At 46.9% G+C, this 20,161-nt stretch overlaps 3 protein-coding genes and 2 non-coding genes across 5 annotated transcripts in view; 2 read left to right on the top strand and 3 right to left on the bottom strand.

Moving 5' to 3' along the window:
- The first annotated feature begins 437 nt into the window (after positions 1–437).
- Positions 438–520, top strand: TRNAL-CAG. The gene has a single exon. It is a non-coding gene; the product is annotated as a tRNA-Leu (tRNA).
- Positions 521–655: 135 nt separating this feature from the next.
- On the bottom strand, positions 656–738 carry TRNAL-CAG. Its single transcript has one exon. It is a non-coding gene; the product is annotated as a tRNA-Leu (tRNA).
- Positions 739–1,411: 673 nt separating this feature from the next.
- PLLP (plasmolipin) lies at positions 1,412–6,949 on the top strand. Its single transcript, XM_035337040.1, has 4 exons — positions 1,412–1,636; positions 4,520–4,693; positions 4,884–5,003; positions 5,079–6,949. The coding sequence occupies exons 1-4, from the start codon at positions 1,499–1,501 to the stop codon at positions 5,190–5,192; spliced, it is 546 nt and encodes a 181-aa protein (XP_035192931.1). The 5' UTR covers positions 1,412–1,498; the 3' UTR covers positions 5,193–6,949.
- A 1,817-nt stretch (positions 6,950–8,766) lies between these two features.
- ARL2BP (ADP ribosylation factor like GTPase 2 binding protein) lies at positions 8,767–15,890 on the bottom strand. The gene is made up of 7 exons (XM_035337041.1): positions 15,659–15,890; positions 15,447–15,571; positions 13,294–13,355; positions 11,927–12,033; positions 11,467–11,552; positions 10,495–10,591; positions 8,767–9,293 (listed from the first exon to the last, which is right to left on the bottom strand). The coding sequence occupies exons 2-7, from the start codon at positions 15,485–15,487 to the stop codon at positions 9,213–9,215; spliced, it is 474 nt and encodes a 157-aa protein (XP_035192932.1). The 5' UTR covers positions 15,488–15,571; positions 15,659–15,890; the 3' UTR covers positions 8,767–9,212.
- Positions 15,891–17,459: 1,569 nt separating this feature from the next.
- RSPRY1 (ring finger and SPRY domain containing 1) overlaps positions 17,460–20,161 on the bottom strand; it is a 38,481-nt gene continuing 35,779 nt past the window's right edge. The window contains exons 15-16 of the mRNA XM_035337023.1: positions 19,684–19,788; positions 17,460–18,750 (exon numbers count right to left, since the gene is read on the bottom strand). Of these exons, the coding sequence (XP_035192914.1) occupies positions 18,654–18,750; positions 19,684–19,788 (202 nt within the window). The 3' untranslated portion in view covers positions 17,460–18,653. The remainder of the gene's footprint in view (positions 18,751–19,683; positions 19,789–20,161) is intronic.

The following is a 20,161-nucleotide window of genomic DNA, read 5'->3' as shown; positions in this document are numbered from 1 at the left end:
ACCGAAACCGCTGCCTTTGATAGTGACCTTTGGGGGGGGGGGGGCGGGCCGTTTGTGAGGTTTAACCACTTGAAGGGCAGCCACGGCAGCGTTACGCCTTGGGGAGCACATAATTCCATAATTCGTTGTCCTGCCCTTCGCAGACACCATGCAAAAACCCCACGGGACAAACAAGCCGTGGCGAGGGAATTCTGAACACATCTCGGGGCCGAATGGAGCCGCCGAGCCGCTTGCCGTGAAGCAGCCTCGGAGTGGGGCGGCAGCCCTGCGGGGTGGCGGCTCCTTCCGCCGCCGACGGCCCCGCACCACCGGGCAGGGCTGGAGGGGAGCCGCGGCGGCCCGAGGGGAGGCGGCGCCCCGAGGGGTGTGAGGGGAGGCGGGCGGAGCGGGGCGGCTCCACGTTGTGTAGCGCGGGCCGGGGAGCGGCGCTCAGCGCTGTCAGGATGGCCGAGCGGTCTAAGGCGCTGCGTTCAGGTCGCAGTCTCCCCTGGAGGCGTGGGTTCGAATCCCACTTCTGACAACTGCCGCACCTTTTGCCTCGCGCCCTGCGTTTATTCATTTATTTTTTTTTTGCTTTGTTTTACGATCGTTGTCCGGCTTTCGCCGCCGCTGCCCGCGCCAAAAGGCAGGAGGCGCCCGCAGCAAAACGCGAAGCTGTCAGAAGTGGGATTCGAACCCACGCCTCCAGGGGAGACTGCGACCTGAACGCAGCGCCTTAGACCGCTCGGCCATCCTGACCCGCTGCGACGAGTGGTTCCCGCGGTCCTCTTGATGCTACGCGGGCAGGCGCCGTGCCCCGACGGGGACCCCGGGCCCACTTCCAGTGCGGCTGCACCAAGGGGAAGCCGTGCGGTACCGACTTGATAAACTTCTGTGATTAAACGGCTGCCCTGATAGGTGATGGGAGAGGAGTGGATGTTGTCTGCCTGTGTCTCCGGAAGGCCTTTAACGCTGTCCCCTGTCAGGTCCTCACAGAGGAGCTGTTGACGCAGGGTCTGCATGGGCAGACTGAGGTGGGTTGGGAACCGGCTGAATGCCTGGGCCCAGGGGGTGGTGATCAACAGTGCCAAGAGCGGTGGGAGGGCATCGATGAGCGGTGTACCCCAGGGCCTGATACTGGGTCCAGTCCTGCTTGGGATCTGCATTAATGAAGATCTGGCAGGGCAGAGCACACCCTCAGAGGGCGTGCAGGTGACACAAAGGCGGGAGGAGTGGCTGATGCACCTGGGGGTCACGGTGCCACCCAGGGGGACCTGGGCAGGCAGGGACACGGATTCAACAAGGGCAAGAACCAGGTCGGGAGACACCGTGTGCACGGACCGCGATTTTTTAGCCCGTCTCCCCCTCGGGGGCAGCCCCGGAGCCCCCGCCCCGACGGGGCGGGCCGTGCCCGGGCCCCGGGGAGGCGGGGGGGGGGGGAGGCTTCCCCCGGCCCCCCCCCCTTTAGCCGGCGCTGGGGGCGGCCCGAGCCGTGCCGAGCCGTGCGGGTGCCCGCAGCATGGCCGGGCTGCCCGGCGCCGTGCGGACTCGGAGCGGCTCCCCCGGAGCCTCCGCCGCGCTGCCCGCCCCGCGCCTCGCCGCCCTCGACGGCGCCTTCCTGTGCTCGCCGCTCGGGGGGCTGATGGGCGCCCAGGCCGTGAGTACCGGCGGTACCGGGGTGAGGGGGGGGGGGGGGGCGGGGGGCTCGGCCGCGGACCCCTCGTGTGCTGCCCGCTCCTCGCGGGGCTGCGGCCTCGCCGCCGTGCCCGCACTTTCTGTCGGCGACAAAATCGGTTCGTGGTGCGGCTTGCGGGGCTTTCTGGGGGAGCTGCCGTCTGCCGAATCTTTCCGAAGGCGGGTGCAGGCAACCTGAGCGAATTACGTCCTTTGAATGGTTTTCTTTCCCCTGCAGGCTGATAGTCGAACCCCGTATTCAGTGGCATTGCCCTGGCCGAAAACAGGCGAGGGATTTCCCTTTGCCCTTCCCCGTCCTTGCTTTCTGATGAATCTCTAACCCCAAGATGCTGCAGCCTCATGCCCTCTCCCCTTCTCCCCTCTTCAAAGCTGAAGGAAGCTTCTTCTGCTTGTCCTCATGGCCTGGGCCCTGTGGCTGAGAGCTGCCGGGCACAGGATGATGCACGCAGCCCCGGGGGGGCACAAGCCGAGGGACCCGCAGTCCCCGTCAGGCCATGGGCGAGCTGTGTGCTGCGTGCCCCTCTGCCTGCTGCCCCACCGGCTGGCACCGTGGGGCCGAGCTGCAGGGTCCCTGCCACCCCAGTGAACCACATGGTGTGAGCTGCTAGCATGTAGATGTTTTTGGGGGAGACGTTTGAGGGTAAACCTGCATGCAAACAGAACAGGGAGACAGAGTGTGCTTGTAAGAAGCGTGACATCCCAACCAGCACGCATCAGGGCTGCTCATGGGTTGCCTGCAGGGCTGTCCTGGAGTGGTGTGGTTGTCCTCCCCTGCAGTCAGGCTTTGACAGCTGCTTTTGGACAAGCCCAAGGGTCTCTGCATTGTCAAAATGAGCAGCAGCAGCACCTCACCCTCCAGCCTTGGGGTCAGCGTTGCTTCTGCATCGGAGACAATAACAGAATGAACTGCTCCTCATGCTGGTACCTGAGACTTTGGATGCAACAACATTCATGCGCGTGGGTGGGTGTTCAGCTGTGTATGGGGTCATGTGTGATCTGTTCTGTTGTTTGCTACAGAGAAAGCCAGTGGTGCTGCCCTTCTTTGTTGGAGAGCTTGTTTGCTTGTGCATCCTCCCCAGCACAGCGTTGTGCTGGGCAGCAGCAGGATGTGCCCTGAGCAGCTGCTGCAGAGCACTGCTGCTGTCCTGTGCTATCCCAGGCATGGCACAAACCAGGACCCATGCGGGAGGCTGACAGAGCTGTGTTAAGAATCACCTGTGTCCAGATTTTGGCTCCTGAGCACGGCTGGGCTGGTTGTGACATGGCAACAAGCACTCAGGGAAGCCTCAGAGGCTGTCTTAAGGAGCATGGGGAACAAGAGAAGGTGACAAGACACCTCTGCAGCCCACCGGTGTCGCTGCTCAGTCTGTACTGCTTCCTTCCACAGCAGTGTTACCTGTGCTTGCACAGCTAGCTCCCCAAAACCTCTCCTCTAGGGGCTTCTGCTTTTCTGCCTCCCAGTGAGCTCCAGGCATTTCGCACACACCATCTCCTGCTGCCAGAGCACGCTGTTTTTTTTTTCCTATCCAAGTTTCTCCAGAACGCCTCTTTTGCAGTCACGAGTGTTAGAAACCAACGTGAAAGAAAAGGCGGCATTGTCCAGATGGAGGCAACAGCAGCCGAGCACCAAGGCTTTGTGCACAGGGGGACAAAGGCTGTTGTGTCTCCAGCATGACAATAAGCAACGCAGACGTTGGTAGCGTCAGCGCGAGTGCCCTGCCAGCTGCTTTCAAAGGGCTGTTCTCCTCCCCGTGTGTGGGCCCACAGTTCCCTCCCGGCTTCACCCAGCCCTGCCAAAACAGAGGCTGGCACCTCCATTCCCAGCCAAGCTCATGAGAAAGCCATCGGATGCAGTCTCCGGTCATGCCAGGATGAGGATGAAGGTTGGTGAAGCCCCCGTGGGCAGGAGCTCTCCCTTGGTACCATGATTTTCAGTGGTGCAGGAGCTGGACAGCCCATGCATGCTGGGATCTGCACAACTGCACTTGGAATCGCAGAATCGTTTGGGTTGGAAAAGACCTCTAAGATCATCTAGTCCAACTTTGGGATGTTCCCCAGCAGGAAGGTGGGAACTGCACCAGGAGAAGACCAGCTCTGTTCTTTGGCTAAAGCTGTTTCTTGCGATAAGGTAGCATGAAGCTCGTCAGGTATAAAAGCCCCCAGATGCGGGGTTCATGTGGTCCCTTAGAAATGCAAACATAAATCCTGGGGGTTTTTTTTGACACTTGTATGTGCATCGGGAATTGTTTCGCTGCTTATTTCTTGCTGGGCAGTAGAAACAGACTCAGCTACCTGTTTCTTTCTGGATTATGCTGCAGGCACATGATGCTACAATTATGTAGTTAAACCTGCTTGATGCGAAAGGTGAGCCCTAGAAGCTGTACAGGATACAAACCGAACCAAACCAGACCACACCTAACCAAACAGCAGCAAGAAGCTTGTTTTTTTTTGTTGTTGTTGTTTTGTTTTGTTTCGAGTGATGCTGTACCTGGGGGACGTCATGGCTTAGCTGGGGCCCCAGGAGCCACCACACACCTGGATCCCATCCAGCCCATGTCACATTCCCAGTGCTGTGCCAACTCGGCACGGAGCAGCTGGGCAAGAAGGGACCTCTGGTGGCAGGGATGCCCAGGTTTCACCGGCTCTGCCTTGCAGGACATTCCTGTGCTGGCTCCTGGTGCCCAAATCTGGAGCAGGGTGACCCCAAGCGATGAGGCTCCCAGATGGAGACCCTGTCCCAGGCTTCCCCGTGGTGACACTTTGAGGCAGCAGCTAGGATGTGCAGACCCAGTTTCTACACCTGCAGGAACGGCCACCTGAACACTTTCCCCTTCCCACCCTGCAGGTGCTTGGCCTACTGGTGTGGGCTCTCATTGCCGACACGACCTACCACCTCCACGCAGCATACGGCTGGGTGATGTTTGTGTCCATCTTCTTCTGGGTAGCAACAGTCCTCCTCTTCGTGACCTACCTCCTGCAGCTTCCACTGAAGTTCTACGTGATCCCCTGGCCCCTCGTGGTATGTAACCAAGCACGAGCAAGGGGGCTTCCCTCTGGGAAACGCCTCAGGACAGCTCAGGACCAACCTTTTGCAATAGGCTGTTGCTTTTAACCTTTTGGTTCTTAAGCTTTTGGAAGGGCCTCCAAGCGCAGGCTGCTGGGTGTACTGCAGAGCCCAGACCTCACTGCCTCTTCTTTGCCTTCCCCAGCTGGTGATCTTCAACGCTGCAGCAACCATTCTGTACATCACCGCCTTCATAACGTGCTCCGCAGCCGTCCAGCCTACCTCGTGGCGCCAGTGGGATTACAACAGAAGAGCCGCAGCGTCTGTAAGTACAAGCACGCAGGCGAGGGCTGAGGTGCGTAAGCCACCGCGCTCACACATCGCTGTGCTCCTCTTCCAGTTCTTCGCCGGCCTCGTGATGCTCACCTACGGGGTGAGCACGTTCCTCAGCTTCCGTGCCTGGAAAGGACTTGGCAGCAACGCAGCCACCAGCCAAGTGACCAACCGCGCATGAGGAGCAGCGCGCACCCGGGCAGGGTGGCTCAGTGCAGCACGTCACCGAGCCACTCGTGCCACTGGGGCTCTTTCTCCATTGACAGTGGTGGCAGCAACCATCGCTGCTGGCCCACGTGCCAGGGTCATGTGGAAGCTGTTCTGTGGTCTCAGGTGATGCTTCTAGCTGACGTGTCCACAGGGCAATCCCACCATGGCTGGTGCCATCACCGGCAGCCAGGAGGCTGAGGGCTCACCGGAGGCTGAAGCTCCTGCATGTCCTTGGGACTTGTTCCTGCCCTCACACACCCCAGAGGAACCAGAGCCTCACTGGAGCAGCACTGCTGAGGGGATTTATTTGGCAAACTCCAGTACTAGAACTCACTGAACCACGCTCAGGAGCTCAGGTTCCTGTCTCTGGTCATTTGCAGCCACAATGTAAATAAGTGCAATTAACTTGTATCGATGGGGGCAGAGCTGAAGAATGAAGGCTAAGCCAAGGAAGAAGTCTAAACTATTACTGTATTGCTTAAAAAAAAATGGAAGCAGAAATTTTATGCTTTAAATAAAAATCTTCTTAAATCTAACTTTTGAGTCTGTCAAGAAAATAAACCTCTTTTTATGAGAAAGAAGATGGCAGGTACATCCACAGAATGGAAAGTGGAGATTTCACTGGCCCAGAAGACCACCATTCCCTAGCGTGTACAGGTGTTACAACCCAGCCCACAGGGAGAAGGCACAAAGTCCACGGGCTCATGGTACTTTGCTGCATTCTTGTACCATGAGCACAAGAACACCAGGAGTGCAAAGGCTTTGCTGTGCTCCCTCCTGTAGACAAAAAGGTCTCGGTGCTGCACAAGGCACTGAGTTAATGTTTCCACCACTTCCCTTTCAGAATTTGCTTTAGCAAGGCAGTTATGTCTGTTAGCTACAGGTGGTCTTCAAAAAGCCAAACTGAGGCTGCAAATGCTCTGGGAGCAAGGTCAGAGCCTTAAGAGTAGGCTGACCCATACACGAACACAGAACCACGCCGCACCACCACTGCTGGAGACAAGTTCAGTTTTAGGATCTTGGAGACAGGCTGGCACTCGTCAGAACTAGAACTGATGCCCAGCCAGACACAGCAACGTTTCCTTTCACATCCTTCTTGTACAAGCTAGTAGAAACAGAAGAAACAAATTTCATGTATTTACAGAAAGCTGTCACACAGTAAGCTATACTGCAATCTTACCACATAGCCTGTTTGCATGGATCTAATTTTAACAACTGGTCTCCAGAGGTAGGCTCAGGAAATTTAGCTACATAACGAAAGGTAGGAATATAAAAGGGATTGAATAAACTCCATTAGCCCCTGACAGATCTGCTTTAATTTGCTGTGGAAGAAGAGGGGGGTAAATGAAGCGTCAGGTTTTACCAGCTATAAATACATGTTAAAAAAAATCAGTAAGAAAATTAGCATCTTTATGAATTTTTGTGACCAAGTTAAAACTCTTAAAAAGTAAAGTCAGACTTGCACACAGATAGTCCATCATATATAGAAATTTAATCTCTTAAAAAAAGACCCTCTGCCTGATGGAAAACACATCGAGCCAGAGCCTAGTCGTGGAAATGTCACAGAGAGATGAGAAGTACAGCATATATTCTTCACATACAGAAGAGCAGTATGGAAGGAGAAAGGATTTGGTCTGAATGGCTCCACTCAAACTGTGGGAGTTTTGTTGCAAACTTCAGTGGTGAAGACTGTGGTCTAAAATTGAAATGAAGAAGGAGCAACAACAACAAACTTCGTTATGAGTTGTTATCGATAAACCTGAATACCTACAAACAGCATGAATGACTGCAAAAAACCTTCATAATACAGAGAGCTTAACTACACCCCACCTCACAACTAAGCTGTTAAAGCTATTTTAACGTGCTAATTATGTTATTTTACAAAATAAATTAATCTGAAAACGCTAAATTGTGAATTAGTGAGTTAAAAAAGCAGAATAGCACAGATCTATCAGCAGCAAGAAATGAAGCACTGCACTTCTGTGAAATGGTGAATAGTGACTTTGGTATACAGTTAACACTGAGACACAAGTCCCCATCAATATATGAATTCAACCATAAAAATTACAAGAGAACTTGCTTAAAATACAACAAACTCCCTCCAGTAAGGAACTGTCTGAGGTATTCATTCAGACTGCTGTTATTTTACGTAATCATTCAGAGCAACTGTAACAGAAAAAGAAGAAAAAGTATCTTTCCAGTAAAAAAAGTCAAGAACATCTTTAGTTTTAGTTGCAAACAATTATTTTAGCTCAACAATTAAAATATTTCAAAAGAATTCTTTTAAAAGATGATAAAATCTGCTGCTGTCATTAAGAAGTCATGGGTAAGAAGTTAACTTAAGAGCTCCAGTCCATACGCTAACAGCAGAAGCCCAACTAGATTTAAGTCTTCAATTCTGCAATTTTAACCTCAGGATTCAAATTGGAAGGAAGCTGCATTTAGTTTGTATTAAAAACACAACCCAATTTTTGTTTATTTTTTCCCTGCACTGGGAATAAGTGCCTCAGAGCCCTGCACACTGCCTCTTGTGCACACTGCCTCTGCACATCAGAGCACTGACTTCTGTGCTCGTGGAAAATGCCTGTGTGGCAAGGAGTCCTCACTGGTATTCAAAAGAACGATTTCAGTCCAAGAATAAAAGCCTAGTACTGTTGAAATGACTGGCAGAGGTCAACAGGAACAGGATTTCATCTTGTTTGTTCTGGTAGACATTTCCTGTCCGGAAACAAAAACTGGTAAGGGCCTGGCCATAGTTTAGCTCCATCTAGGTTCTCACCAGGCAACAGCCGCCGACCAGCACCTTCACCACCGCTGCGGCCCATCTCCCCTGCGACATCAATCACGCACTCTGTGTTTCTATCTACTCTTACGCTTTTAAAGATGTACTTGCTTTGCCTGAGCATGTCATTAATCTGCTGCTTCATGTGCCTGAACAGCGTAAGAACAGCAGCTCATTGTAGCTCCAAAAACATTTTAATTCCAAGCGCCATCAGAGTTGCAGCTGGGGTTTTGTGACAGGCTTATGGCTACAGCTCCACTAGCAAGCAACTCATCTATTTTTCAACTCATGTCGAAAAATGTGTTGCTTTGTTAATGTTGCCAACAGTTCAAAAGCAAACGCATGCCTTTGCATCAGCATGCTATTTGGAGCAGTAAATGACACGACGGTAAACAAGGCTGTGCCCAATCTACCATCACGCTTACAGTACTAGAACGAACACGACTCTGCCACCGCCAAACACAAAGTAAGAAACTACAGCCATAGGCCAGACTTGGATTTTTCACGGTTATTTTCTCAGTGTAGAATAGCTGGGGCCTGAACAAAAGTGAGAGAACTTCACACATTAAGGATGAGACTTACTTTAGCCAGAGAGCGGCCAGATTTGCACACTAGCAGATCAATTCTCACAGAGCAGAGAGGCAGTCTCATGCTGGGACATCTACACACTAAAACAGATTTCTCTGCTAGAAAGCTGTAGCACAGATCATATTAAGTTTATTTTTAAAAAAACAAAACAAAAAATCAAAACAAAACAAAACAAAAAAAACAAAGGCATTGACAAGGAGAAACTCAGCATTATGTATTTGCATCTGTCATTCCAAGAGCTGGACAGACACACTGCCTTCTTGATTCTGAGAAGTTCTGCCTTCTGGGGAGATGGATAAGATGTCAACCCATAAAACACACGTACAGCCCTATCTATTGTCCTCACCGTGCTGAGCTTCTCGCTATGTGCAACGATTAGAACGGTGCACAAACACTATGTATTTATTAAAAACAATTACAGTGGTAGGGTTGAAATTTTCTTCTTCTGTGGTTATTGAATACCAACATGTTTCTAGGATCAGGTATCTGACAGCATAGACTGGAGGACGAAAGAGTTTTCATCATGTAAAAGCACCTTGATTCTTGTGACCTTTAGTGTTTTAATGTCCAAATGAAAGCAGTAGCACTCATCTGGAAAAGGAAAGTAGTGCACGAACTGTTCTAGGAGGAGGATATTGATGATTTGTTTAATGATGTCACCACTAATCCACTGCTTAAATCCAGACTTCGACCTTCTTTTTCCTATAAAAATAAGAGAAAAAGAAATCCTTGACTCAGTGCTGCTTTGGAATAAGCTTTTAAGTTCAAAAGATAAAACGGGAAATTCATATTCTTCCTGTTAAATCAATATAAAATTACATGTTACCTGAGCATCTATGACTGAATGCAGCTTGCTGTGAGACTTGAAAAATCCTTAGCAGAACGTTTATTTTCTGCTATTCATATCTGTTTTCTTATATTCATATCCAAAATTCAGCACAAGATTGTGCAAGAAAACCTGGAGTAAGTACTCCTGCATCATTGTGCCAGCTGTCTGTCAGCTCAAAGCAGCATCTTGCTTACATCTGGTTAAGAATACCCAGCCAGCAGATTTACACAGTGCTCGAGAAATTAGTGAAATCTAGCTTCTGTGAGTTTGCCTCTCAAGTGTCTCCAAAAGCACAAACCCCAACTGAAACTACTCCTGCTGCTGAGACACAGAACATTTCCTCAATCTGCTTCCATTTTTGCAAAACGTGAAGGGATGAGAGGAGGAGGCAGACAACAAGACAGCTCTGACAACAACTTTGACTCTTTTGCTCCTTTGTCAAATGTGACTGGAGAGTACCTATGGTATTTCATTTCCTTCGGAAAGAGCCCACCAAAATCCTTCTTTAATATTTTTGTTTGGTCAGTTGTTTCTCCAGCCCAGCCAGAGAGGAGAAATACAATTGGAGTAAGTTTAGAAAGCTAACTTTGGATTGCCTGGAAAAAAATAATACCACAGAATACCTGAGTGGTTGGGGCTGGCCAGGACCTCAGTCATCTGGTCCAACTCCCTGCTCAAGTGAGGCCACCTAGAGCACACTGTCCAGGACCATGTCCAGCCAGCCTCTGAATGTCTCCAAGGACAGAGACTCCACAACTTCTTTGGGCAACTTGTGTCAGTGCTTGCTCATCCTCACAATAAAAAAGCATTTCTTTATGTTCAGATGGAAATCAGCCTTCAAATATGCAAAAGCATGAGTTTCTCCACATATCAGCTTCATCCATGTTTTCTAGAAGTTATTAAATGTGCAGTTTGAGTTCGATAGCCACTCAGTTATTTTCCTTTCGATCCTCTATAACCGTTGAATAAATGCTGCTACCTGCTTTAGGAATACTGCTTTCAGTACTCTCAGGCAGAGCTATACGAAAACTACAGCCATTATACCAATGAAAATAAACGACGCGACATACTTACAGCTCTGTAATCCAAGAACATTTCTTTGAAAGCCAGGAAGTCAGTAAATGTGAGAAGCATGTCAAATATATCACCTGCCATTTCGTCTTTGTGCTGCCTATAGACGGAAAAGTTGGGGAATTAGAAAATGGTTTGTGAAATAAATTCTTATTTTAAAATAGTATGAGATTAAAAGTGGTACCAGGACAAGTAGAACAGTACCTAAATTTAAATAAGAATACTATAGGCCTCTCATGAAGCAAAATTTTAGAAAATATACTTCGCAGTATTTCCCAACTAAATACATTAATATATTTATCTAAATACAAGATGTAAGAGTATCAAACCAGTCCTAGGAAACCAGACAAAAAACCCATAACCTTTAAGTCAAAAGAATTAATATTCAAATAGCATTTATTTTAGTTATTCAAAACTAGAGAAATAATATAAGTTGTCCTTTTGATAGCTTCATAAACAACTACTAGTAAAGTTATCCACTTTAATCGAAACAGGGTACAGCCCACAGAAACAGAGAGCATAATAAAAATACATGAGGGAGGTGGGCAATGTCAAAGTCTGTTTATAAAGTTCTAAGTAAAAGAAGGTTTGGATAAGAGTGGTTCTTTTTTTAATTTATTGGTTGTTGTTGCTGTTGCAGCTGTTGTTGACTTTTTTTTTTTTTTTAGTTTACCAGCAGTCTGTAGAAAAAATTATAGAAAAAAACATTCTGTGTTCTCATCCTGATTTCTAGTCTTATCCCTCAAAACCCAACATCTTTCAGCATGATAGCTCTGAAATTTAGAATAGCAAAGCATGCTGGAAACAAGGAAAGTGGTCAGTCAGTAGCACTGCATACATGAACTGTATTACTACTACCATTAAGGAGGAACCTCCTTCTCAAGGGAGAACTGTCAAACCTAAGTTTTAATCTAGACAGAAAAAAACTAAATGTATATAATTCACACCCAAGGAAAAGCAAAGCAGAAGACTTACTGCAGTGACATTGTGAAAGCTGTCATACTGAAACCAGGAATCCGATCCAGTAGTTTTTCTTCAATGTATTTCTCTATTAATGAGATCTAAAAAATACAAAAAATACACACTCCAATATACTAAATAATTCAACTGGAAAAGAGTAAACTTTGTTAAGCACACTTAAAACATGTGTTGTTTACTGCAGCAATAGACTTCTATTCAAGAGTTAGAAAGATGTTTTGATGAAAGTTTTGTAAGCTTTCAGGTGGAACAAAGAGAAAGGAACCGAAGGCTCCAGAAAGTATCCTTCTGGCTCACAGATCCTGACAGTGCTTGAAAAAAGAGACAGAGGGCAGTTAGTTGGCTTTGTTCCATGTAAATCCAATATTGTATGGAGGGGGAAACACAAGTCCTGACACTCTCCTTAGAGGAATAACAAAAGAGCAATACGTGCAAAGAATAGGAAAAAGTATCTTACATATTCATTAAAAATAGAAGTATAGATGAGCTTGTTTTCTTCTGAGTCATCAAACTCCTGGTAGTGCTTCTCCATAAAAGTCCTCTGTATTAACTGGAAATCATCATCTGGACCACAACAAAAAGACATCATACAGTTACGAGTTTAGTCATTCTAACACAAACCCCACATTCACCAGTCCCCTGTTTCCCTGGGACAACTAGAAAGCCCTGCACATGTGCAGTTAGTCACACCAGTACCACAGCTGCTGCTGAGCCCGTTTCTGACCCATCTGTGATAAGAGAGGCTGCTGGCAGAGAGCAGCAATACTTGAGTGAAGGAAGCCATGTCACCGTGGCAGCAGCACATCAGCCTATGTTTTGGCAGCAAATGGAACAGGATGAACATGTCCACCTAGCAAGATCCACAATCACTCTTTCTAAGTTTCATTTCCACTCAGTCTTAAAACAGGAAGACTTTTTTTGTTATGTTTCATTAATAAGGGTATTTATACAGAAACACCTTTAGTTTGGGATTTTGAGTCACCAAAAACTTGTATTTTTTATAAAATGAATACATCTTCCCCTACAAAAATTCATTTTTTTCCCTTGAATTCAAGGAGTATTAGTGAAACTCCCAGATTTGTTTTCAATTGCTGAAGATTTTTTTTCTAGATGTGGACATGAACTTGGCAGGTTATCACCAAATTCGACAGAACAGGTATAAGCATCAAATTTACACATACATAGCGCTAAAATACACCAGAATCTGCTTTCTAAACCCTACCACATGCAATATGATTTGTTAGCATTTCTTCAGATTCAATCATGTCACCAGGCAAACTGAGGCTGCAGAATCTACAACCACTCTGCAAAGGATGTGGGCAAAAAATATTATACACTGCTCTTACGCAGCAGCTGGCAGTTGATCAGCATAAGTTCTCACATCATCCTCAGCTTCCTAGCACACGCTCACCTCTTGCTTAAAACTATGGTCCTGAGGATTTAGGACTTTTCATTGCCTAAGCTCACATGGTGAGACTGGCACCATTCAACATTCCTACCACCAGCAGGTAGGTACCGCCACGTTACACGTGTACACGTACATGCAAATTGCGTGAAACAAAATCAGCTCAGATGGTTAGCCTCGAAAAGTGGTAAAACATGATGGCATCCAACCTCAGTCACAGAACATCTACAGTTGCAGAAGGCAGCAGTACCAGGTGCTGGGTACTACAGCACCAAGCTAGTGATCATGAGAAGAAAGGAAGGAAAGTTGCCGTAAAGGAGGCAGGGGCTATTTTGGCTCCGTAAGTCTGGCTACCAGATGAGCAGCATGCTGTATTTTTAGCACCCATCTTGTTGTCTGTAACTGCTTGCAGAGCTTACCCATTATAATATCCTCCAGATACCCAACAACTGCATCAAACTCTGCATCAGAAGGGGAAGAGCTGAAAGCAGAGAAAGACCGTATTGCATAAGCATACATTCAAATCACAGTAGAAATAAATGTTAAAATTAAGCATTAACAAAAGCTTAAGTGCAAACCGGCCCAGAAGTAGTACATGATTTCCTAGTTTACACCTACAAAATAATCCATGACACTGATAATGAAGCTGCATGCATGAGGCCTCTAAAATACTTCCCCTAAATAGATGCCTAATTAAAGAAAAAATGTTTTCTGGCATTGCTGTTAAGGTAATTCCAATCCTGGTGCAAAAGGGATGTGAAGAGTAATAATTATAATAGCAAATTAAGTATTTTCCATCCTAAAAATCCGGGCTGCTACCACAAGCTTTACTTCTGCTCTTTTCCCTGCATAACTACATGGTGATCACGGAACTCTAGGCACTCTAGAGGATATTTTGCAATACTTGGTCTTGTAAAACAATTTAATATATACAAGTATTATATCACGAAAGGCACTTAAACATTTTTCTTACGCAAGAAACATCTCTCCGTGCTACAAATAAAGGGCACAACCTCATAAGGCCCTTCTGTTATGAGCAAGTGTTAAACACTGGTATGGATCTAAAGTCATCCAGGGAAGAAGCCTTTGTTACCAGCATGTCAGGACCCCAGATCTCTCCGCTTATTTTATTGTTATTGTGAAGCTTGCTCAGACACATTAGATAATCCACAGAATTTTCTTGGCCTTGCATTCAGAACTCATCTTTAGCGGACTAAACTCTCCCTAGACTCTGCAGCAAATGAAATACATTTTTTTCCTGACATAGCACCCCACAGGACATTTGTCTTCAAGAAAAAACTTAAGCTTTGATCAGCGTAAGTACCAATTAAATTAATTTTAAATTTGTCTCTTATCTCTCTCTCAAATATTTCTCTAATAAATCAGAGCAGACCACTCAAGACTAAGTTTTCAGACTAAATTTTAAAAACCTCATTATTCTGCTGTTGAGCCACAGTCAGCAAAGTTAATCCAAGAGCAGTTTAACTGCCTAGCCATAGGGCTCATTCTGACCGAGCAAAATGTTTGAATAAGGAACGCATCTGATCACCAGGTGATGTTCTAGCAACGTTTGAGATCTGTTAAACCCTGAAGAACAGAAGCCCGGCGAATGGAAAAGCACGCTCCTCCACCAGAGGGCACGCCACGACCAAAAGAGGAGTTTACACACAGCATTCCATACCTAAGCATCACGTTCAGGCAACAGGGCTTATCACTTCCCATTTATGTGCAAAGATAGGAGACTTTGCAATGGATAATTTATTATTATTTTTTTCTCCTGCAAATAAGCACTACCACCATTTTTATAGCTTATTCTATTAATTTAAGCCGCAGTTTCAGCTTGTTTTAGTGTTCCAAAACAGCAGTGATTGCATCTCCCTATACGACACACCTACATCTGCACAGCAAATACATGCTCACAAACCTTGTCACATCTGGGACAGCACAACCTGTGCTGCTGACAAGTAGGCAAGGGAAAGCGTGGCCTTTCAGTTCGGGGTTTGACAAATGAACCAAATCTATGAACCTGAGTGACAGAGGCACAGGCACACACTCCCTTCTCCCACAGATTTTAGGAGAAAAGTAGGCCAGGCAGATGTGGGGCAAAGCAGCATTTTAGAATCCACCAGAGTAAAATTTGGCTGAGATCACCTGTAGAAGGTCTCAGGCATCTAAGAGGCACATTCAAACACACAGAAATACTGTCTTGTTAAAGTCTGTGATATAAGACAATATATGGTCTTGAAAAGGAACGAGAAATTATGAATTTAAAGTGAAGGCAGAGCACAGTTTTCAGCCTTAGTTTTCAGCATTTGTTGGGATCACCCAGCAAGGTCTGTCTGGTGCTGTGCTCACTGCGGCTGTATTTGTTTTGTCTTCATCTAAACTCTGAACTGCTACTTCTCCCTCCTGGGGCTTTGCATTGTTCTGTCCATGTTCTAAGAGGCAGTATCTGCTAGTGACATCTGCTAATGACTGTGGTGTCAATTAATACTCGTAATTACATTCCAATTATGATAATTTAACTAGGAAATAGTCTATTGAAAATCTGTACAGAACGTAGCATACTTACATGGCTACACCAAAGTTTTCCTCGTCTGAAGCCTCCATCATTACTGCATAACCTACCCGCCTGGAGGAGGGACAATCCGTTGCACTGCTGCAGTCAGCGGTTGCTCCTTCTTTTTGGAGGAAGTACTAAAGAACAATATGCAACGTAGTGTTAATAAAAATTCAATCTTTAAATTACCGTAACGTTTTTCAAACAACAAATCAGCAGAAAACCTTTAATTTTTAGATGCGGGAATTTCAAAAGCTTCAAGTTATCCCCGAATTATCGCTGCTGCTCTTCTGTAATAACCCAAATTCTCGAGGAACTTTCTCAGCCTAGCCCTCAGGCCCTGGCTCCGGCGGGCACCGGGCGGTGCGAGGGCCCTGCGCGTCCCGCGGATCGCCAGCCCGGGCTCCTCAGGCCAGCCCGGCCAGCCCAGCCCCGGCCCTGCCCGCCCCGTGCCCCTCAGAGCCCCTCAGAGCCCCGGCCCCAGGCCCCTCAGCGCCCGGCCGGCCCCGCGCCTCCCTCCCCCTGCCCGCCTCCATCCCCCCGGCCCGGCTCGGCCGTTACCTGGGAAACGCTTCCTTCCGCCCGCGTCTCGGCCAATCGCGGAGCGGAGGCGGCCGCGGAGGGCCCGCCCATCGCAAGACTAGCCAATGGGAGAGCGCGGGCGGCGGGGGCTGCTCCTGCTGCTGCCACCCCGCGGAGCCGGGCCCCGGAGGCCGGAGCCTGGCGGCGCCCGGTGGGGGGCGGGGGGGGGGAGCGCCCGTCAGCGGCGGCGGGGCTCTGACCGGAGCCCGTTTGGGGTTCCCCGGGCACAAGCGGCTGCCCGCTGCCAGCCTCCTCCTCGCGGCTCCGAGAGGCGAAAGAACCGAAGAACGCCCAGCAGCCCTCGAGACGTTTTATTTGCGGACAACTCGCTACAGTTCGCTGCTCGCGTTTCCTGCCTCCACCTGCTGCGGGCTCGTTACGCGTGGAAGGAGTAGGACGGGTCTCTGCAGCAGAGCTCCCTCCTGCAGCGCCGCTGCCTTCCTCTGCCCAGTGCCAGCCACAGGGACGATGGTCCAGGGCAAAGCTTTCCGTAGCGTTCACATCTTCGTTTCACCTAGTGCTGCCTCCACCAAGGTCCCCTTCCCTGCAGTAGGGCACCCAGAAGCCTTTACGGACCCTCAGGGACCCTATGGACCCTAATCGGCAGTCCTAGGCACTTCTGAAAATTGTACTCAGTCCTCATCAGGGAAAGCGAAGCCCTGAAGTTACCAGTGCCTATTAAGGCAGAGTTCAGAAGGGGGGGGGGTGTAGCTTCGTGCCTACTTTGGCATGTGGAAGCATTTAAAATTTCACTGCAAAGGGTTCTGAAATTCAAAGATCCTTGTGGCACTGACTGTCTCTACAAGTTTGCTTACTGAGACTGAGCAGGAAGGGACACAGCCCTAATTGGAAAAGTGGAGAACACCAAAACGTGATGAAGTAGTCCGTGATGAAGGAGGCCCCCAGGCATGGGTTTGCCATTCTGACTTTAATCAGAGGCTTCCACAGTAGGAAAGAATTCACATCTTAGCAAAAAGGCTGAACAATAAAAAGAAGCAAGGAGTAGCCTCTCTTTGCAAAAAAAAAAAATGCCTATAACTTTCCTAATTAACATGTTTGAGGCTCACTGCAGACTACTCCCTCCCCTTCCCATAGAGGAAAGTCAGCACCCTGAAGTTAACAAGGGGGGAATGTTAAAGGAGCTGCTACACAGCTTGGCACGCGGTGCTCTCAGTTCCTGGTTAGGTCAGTAGGAAATAATGGTTCTCAGCATGAGGAGACCCAGCTTTGCTTTGTTAATAGTTGACAGTAAAGATAAGAGATTTTAAAAATAAAATACATCACAGCCTGAGAATTCATTATTATAATCTTTGCTAGTGAATCACTGCCAAGGAGGGGGATGTTTCTGGTGTAAACCAACTGTGAATGAGTTCTACTATATATCCAAATCATTTTCAAAAAAAGCACCCTGTACAAGCCTTGTAAGAGAGTCATAGCCTCAGCTGGTGCAAAATAAGTGTAATTCTACTGACTTTTGTGCTACTTCACCAACACTAGGTGTGAACCCTGATTCCTCGTGAAAATAAATAAAACAGTCAAAAGCTGCCTGCTGAAACACATCCTTAACATACAAATGTCACAAATGTATAATTGAAGTAGAGCAGAGGTCCCCCCCATGATCCCTACCAAAAATACAAAGTGTTGCCCCAAACCTGATCAGAACAGGACTGACACATGGCAATCAAAGTGCATTTTTAGAGTTACAGAGTAAGAATGAACTTGCTCTCCAAGTAACATTTTTTCCCCTCATACTGGCTCAGAATTCTCCAGTCCTTTAAGATAGCTCAATATTTTCAAAGTGAACATAACTTTCAAAAACAATACTGATTAAAAAAGATGTCTGCAGATACCTTAAAAAATACCCAGAATATCAAATTAATTCCAGTCCAGCATTATAATTAGTTAATAATAGCTCCTGAAAATTATATCCTCACAAAAAAATGTGGGTATTGAAGTTAAAATCATCAGAAATACTATGTACTTGAAAATACCACCAATCTTAACAGTTAAAAAGAAAATCAGAACTTTCTTTGGAATCACCAAGTTATTAAAAGGTGAATTTCTTTACAGTCTCCACACGGTCCTTTCAAATCAGTCTGTGTACAGATCAAGTCTTTGAGCAGTTTAATATCCACTGTTGGAAAATACAGAGTCTCTGACCAGCAGGAGGCTACATTAAACAAGAAACATCGGCATTTGTTTTTTTTGTACTGACTTCTGCCAAAAATAGAGACTTTCAAGCACAAGACAGAATGGCCCTGCTTTAGGAGATGCTTTCTCTTCTTTTCTTTCTAAAATGCATTGTATGTGTACTTCCAGTGCAACTTTTTTCAGCACTTGTGACAGGCGAAAAGGAAAGGGGGAGGAAGAGAGATGCTCTCCTATGCTTTTCCTTGGAGTAACCAATAGCCGTAACACGCCGAACTACCAGCTTTCCTTACTGTTGACACCAGTTCACATTGCTGGCAACCTGAAATAGCTTATTAAAAAGATCTCATTTTTAAGATAAACAGATTACACTTTAGCATGAAATCTGGCCGTGGCTATGGTTCTATGTGCGTAAAGATTGGTTAGAGATGCTTTCCCCTTTCAGTATTGGAGTTCATTAAAAACAAGTCTGTGGTATTTCTCCACGTGTCATGAAATGTGAGAAATCTGTCTGACTCGGGTTTGTATCTCCTGTCGACACAAAGGGCAGGTCTCCAGTTGCAAGGCACACTCCATGCACAGGTCACTGGAGGAGAAAGAAAAACAGTTAAAGCCTGTATTCACAATGTGAAAAACTAAAAGGAAAAATCCAAGCATTAAGTAGTTTCTTCAGCCTGCTAGAAAAACAATCAAGATAAGTGTTTCAGTGTAGGGATTAGGAATTGCAAATCTGGTGTTGTGGATTCACAGGCTTTGAGAGGAGGTCCTGATGTTCTGCATCTTACAGACCTAGAACTGCAGGTGCAGTTGGTGAGGATTACACTTGAACACTTTTGTTCATCTCAACATTTGCTTTGGAGAATTAGAGTCCTAGTGCCCTGCATGAATTTGTCTCAATTTGTGGCTGAGGCACAGTGAACATGTCTGTTCTTTTTAAACTTTGTGGCATCCAGACTGGAAGACCCATGGCAAGACTGCTCCCATGAGCGCTCTAAAAACACTACAGGAGTGGATTTTGTTGGATTAGCTTCCCAGTTAGGCCCCTTAAAACACAGGAAAGTGCTGCTATGGTACTCCTCACATTGCTGCCCATTTTTATCTTTTAGAGATGTGACTTGAGACAATCCACTTATTGAATGTTTAATGAATATTTGGATACATGAGTTTTTTGCTCCCCACACATGATCTGGATCTCGTAGCACTAGTATACTAAGCCAGTACTCAGCAAATCCTTTGAGATCAAGGAACTGGATAGACTGTGCTTATGTCCCTTGCACAAGTACTGTGGCACATAGCCACAGTACTTCTCTAACCCCAGACACACACAGCTGGGGCATAAACCTGCTTGGGGACAGGGTAGAGAAGAAAGACAGTAGACCTATGTTTAACTGCCATCAGTCACATCCTTAAAAGGATGAGTTATTTCCTTTATGCTACAGAGTAAATCAAGATAAGTAGGGACTGTATCTGATCTAACTTAAGCTGCACATCAACAACACTTATTTTTAATGCTTTTTACCTGTGTCCACATGGCCTGAGTTCTGTGTCTGCTACCTCATCACAGCAAAGCGTGCAGCAGTTCTCTCTGATACTCACTTGCTTCAACAAAGCCAGGCGCCTGTGTCTGCAGAAATAACCATAACCCCCCCCAATTAGTTTAGCTAAAAATGACAGATTCATAACAATTCTGAGTATTGCACCAAGACCAATGCAACACTTATCTGCACTACTCAACACTAGTACTTATAAACATCAAAAACTATTCACAAAAGAGACTTAAAACAGGTGTTCAGGACGGTCTTACTCCCCATTCTAGTCCATCAGAAAGTGACAGAGGGCATTAGATTACCGCTCTTATTCTCAAGAACAGTTCCATAAAACTGTTTACCATCTGTATTTTAAAGAGTACAGATGAGGAAAATAACACTAATGTATCAGCAAAGCTTGGAAACCCTTCAGTGCTGCAACACAGTTTAGAAAAATACAAAGTGAAAAGA

Source organism: Oxyura jamaicensis, chromosome 11 (genome assembly GCF_011077185.1).
Source record: "Oxyura jamaicensis isolate SHBP4307 breed ruddy duck chromosome 11, BPBGC_Ojam_1.0, whole genome shotgun sequence".
In the NCBI taxonomy this organism is placed as follows: Eukaryota; Metazoa; Chordata; class Aves; order Anseriformes; family Anatidae; genus Oxyura; species Oxyura jamaicensis.
Note: the sequence above shows the minus strand (reverse complement) of the source record. Positions and strands in the feature narration are given on the sequence as shown.

Excerpts from the sequence above, each read along its gene's own strand:
- ARL2BP (XM_035337041.1), bottom strand. The coding sequence starts at position 15,487 with ATGATGGAGGCTTCAGACGAGGAAAACTTTGGTGTAGCCAT. Across the intron at positions 13,356-15,446 it reads GAAAACTTTGGTGTAGCCAT|CTCTTCCCCTTCTGATGCAG; the intron begins GTAAGTATGCTA and ends CTCTGCTTTCAG. Across the intron at positions 11,553-11,926 it reads CTTCTATTTTTAATGAATAT|ATCTCATTAATAGAGAAATA; the intron begins GTAAGATACTTT and ends TGTATTTTTTAG.
- PLLP (XM_035337040.1), top strand. The coding sequence starts at position 1,499 with ATGGCCGGGCTGCCCGGCGCCGTGCGGACTCGGAGCGGCTCCCCCGGA. Across the intron at positions 1,637-4,519 it reads GGCTGATGGGCGCCCAGGCC|GTGCTTGGCCTACTGGTGTG; the intron begins GTGAGTACCGGC and ends CCCACCCTGCAG. Across the intron at positions 4,694-4,883 it reads TGATCCCCTGGCCCCTCGTG|CTGGTGATCTTCAACGCTGC; the intron begins GTATGTAACCAA and ends TGCCTTCCCCAG.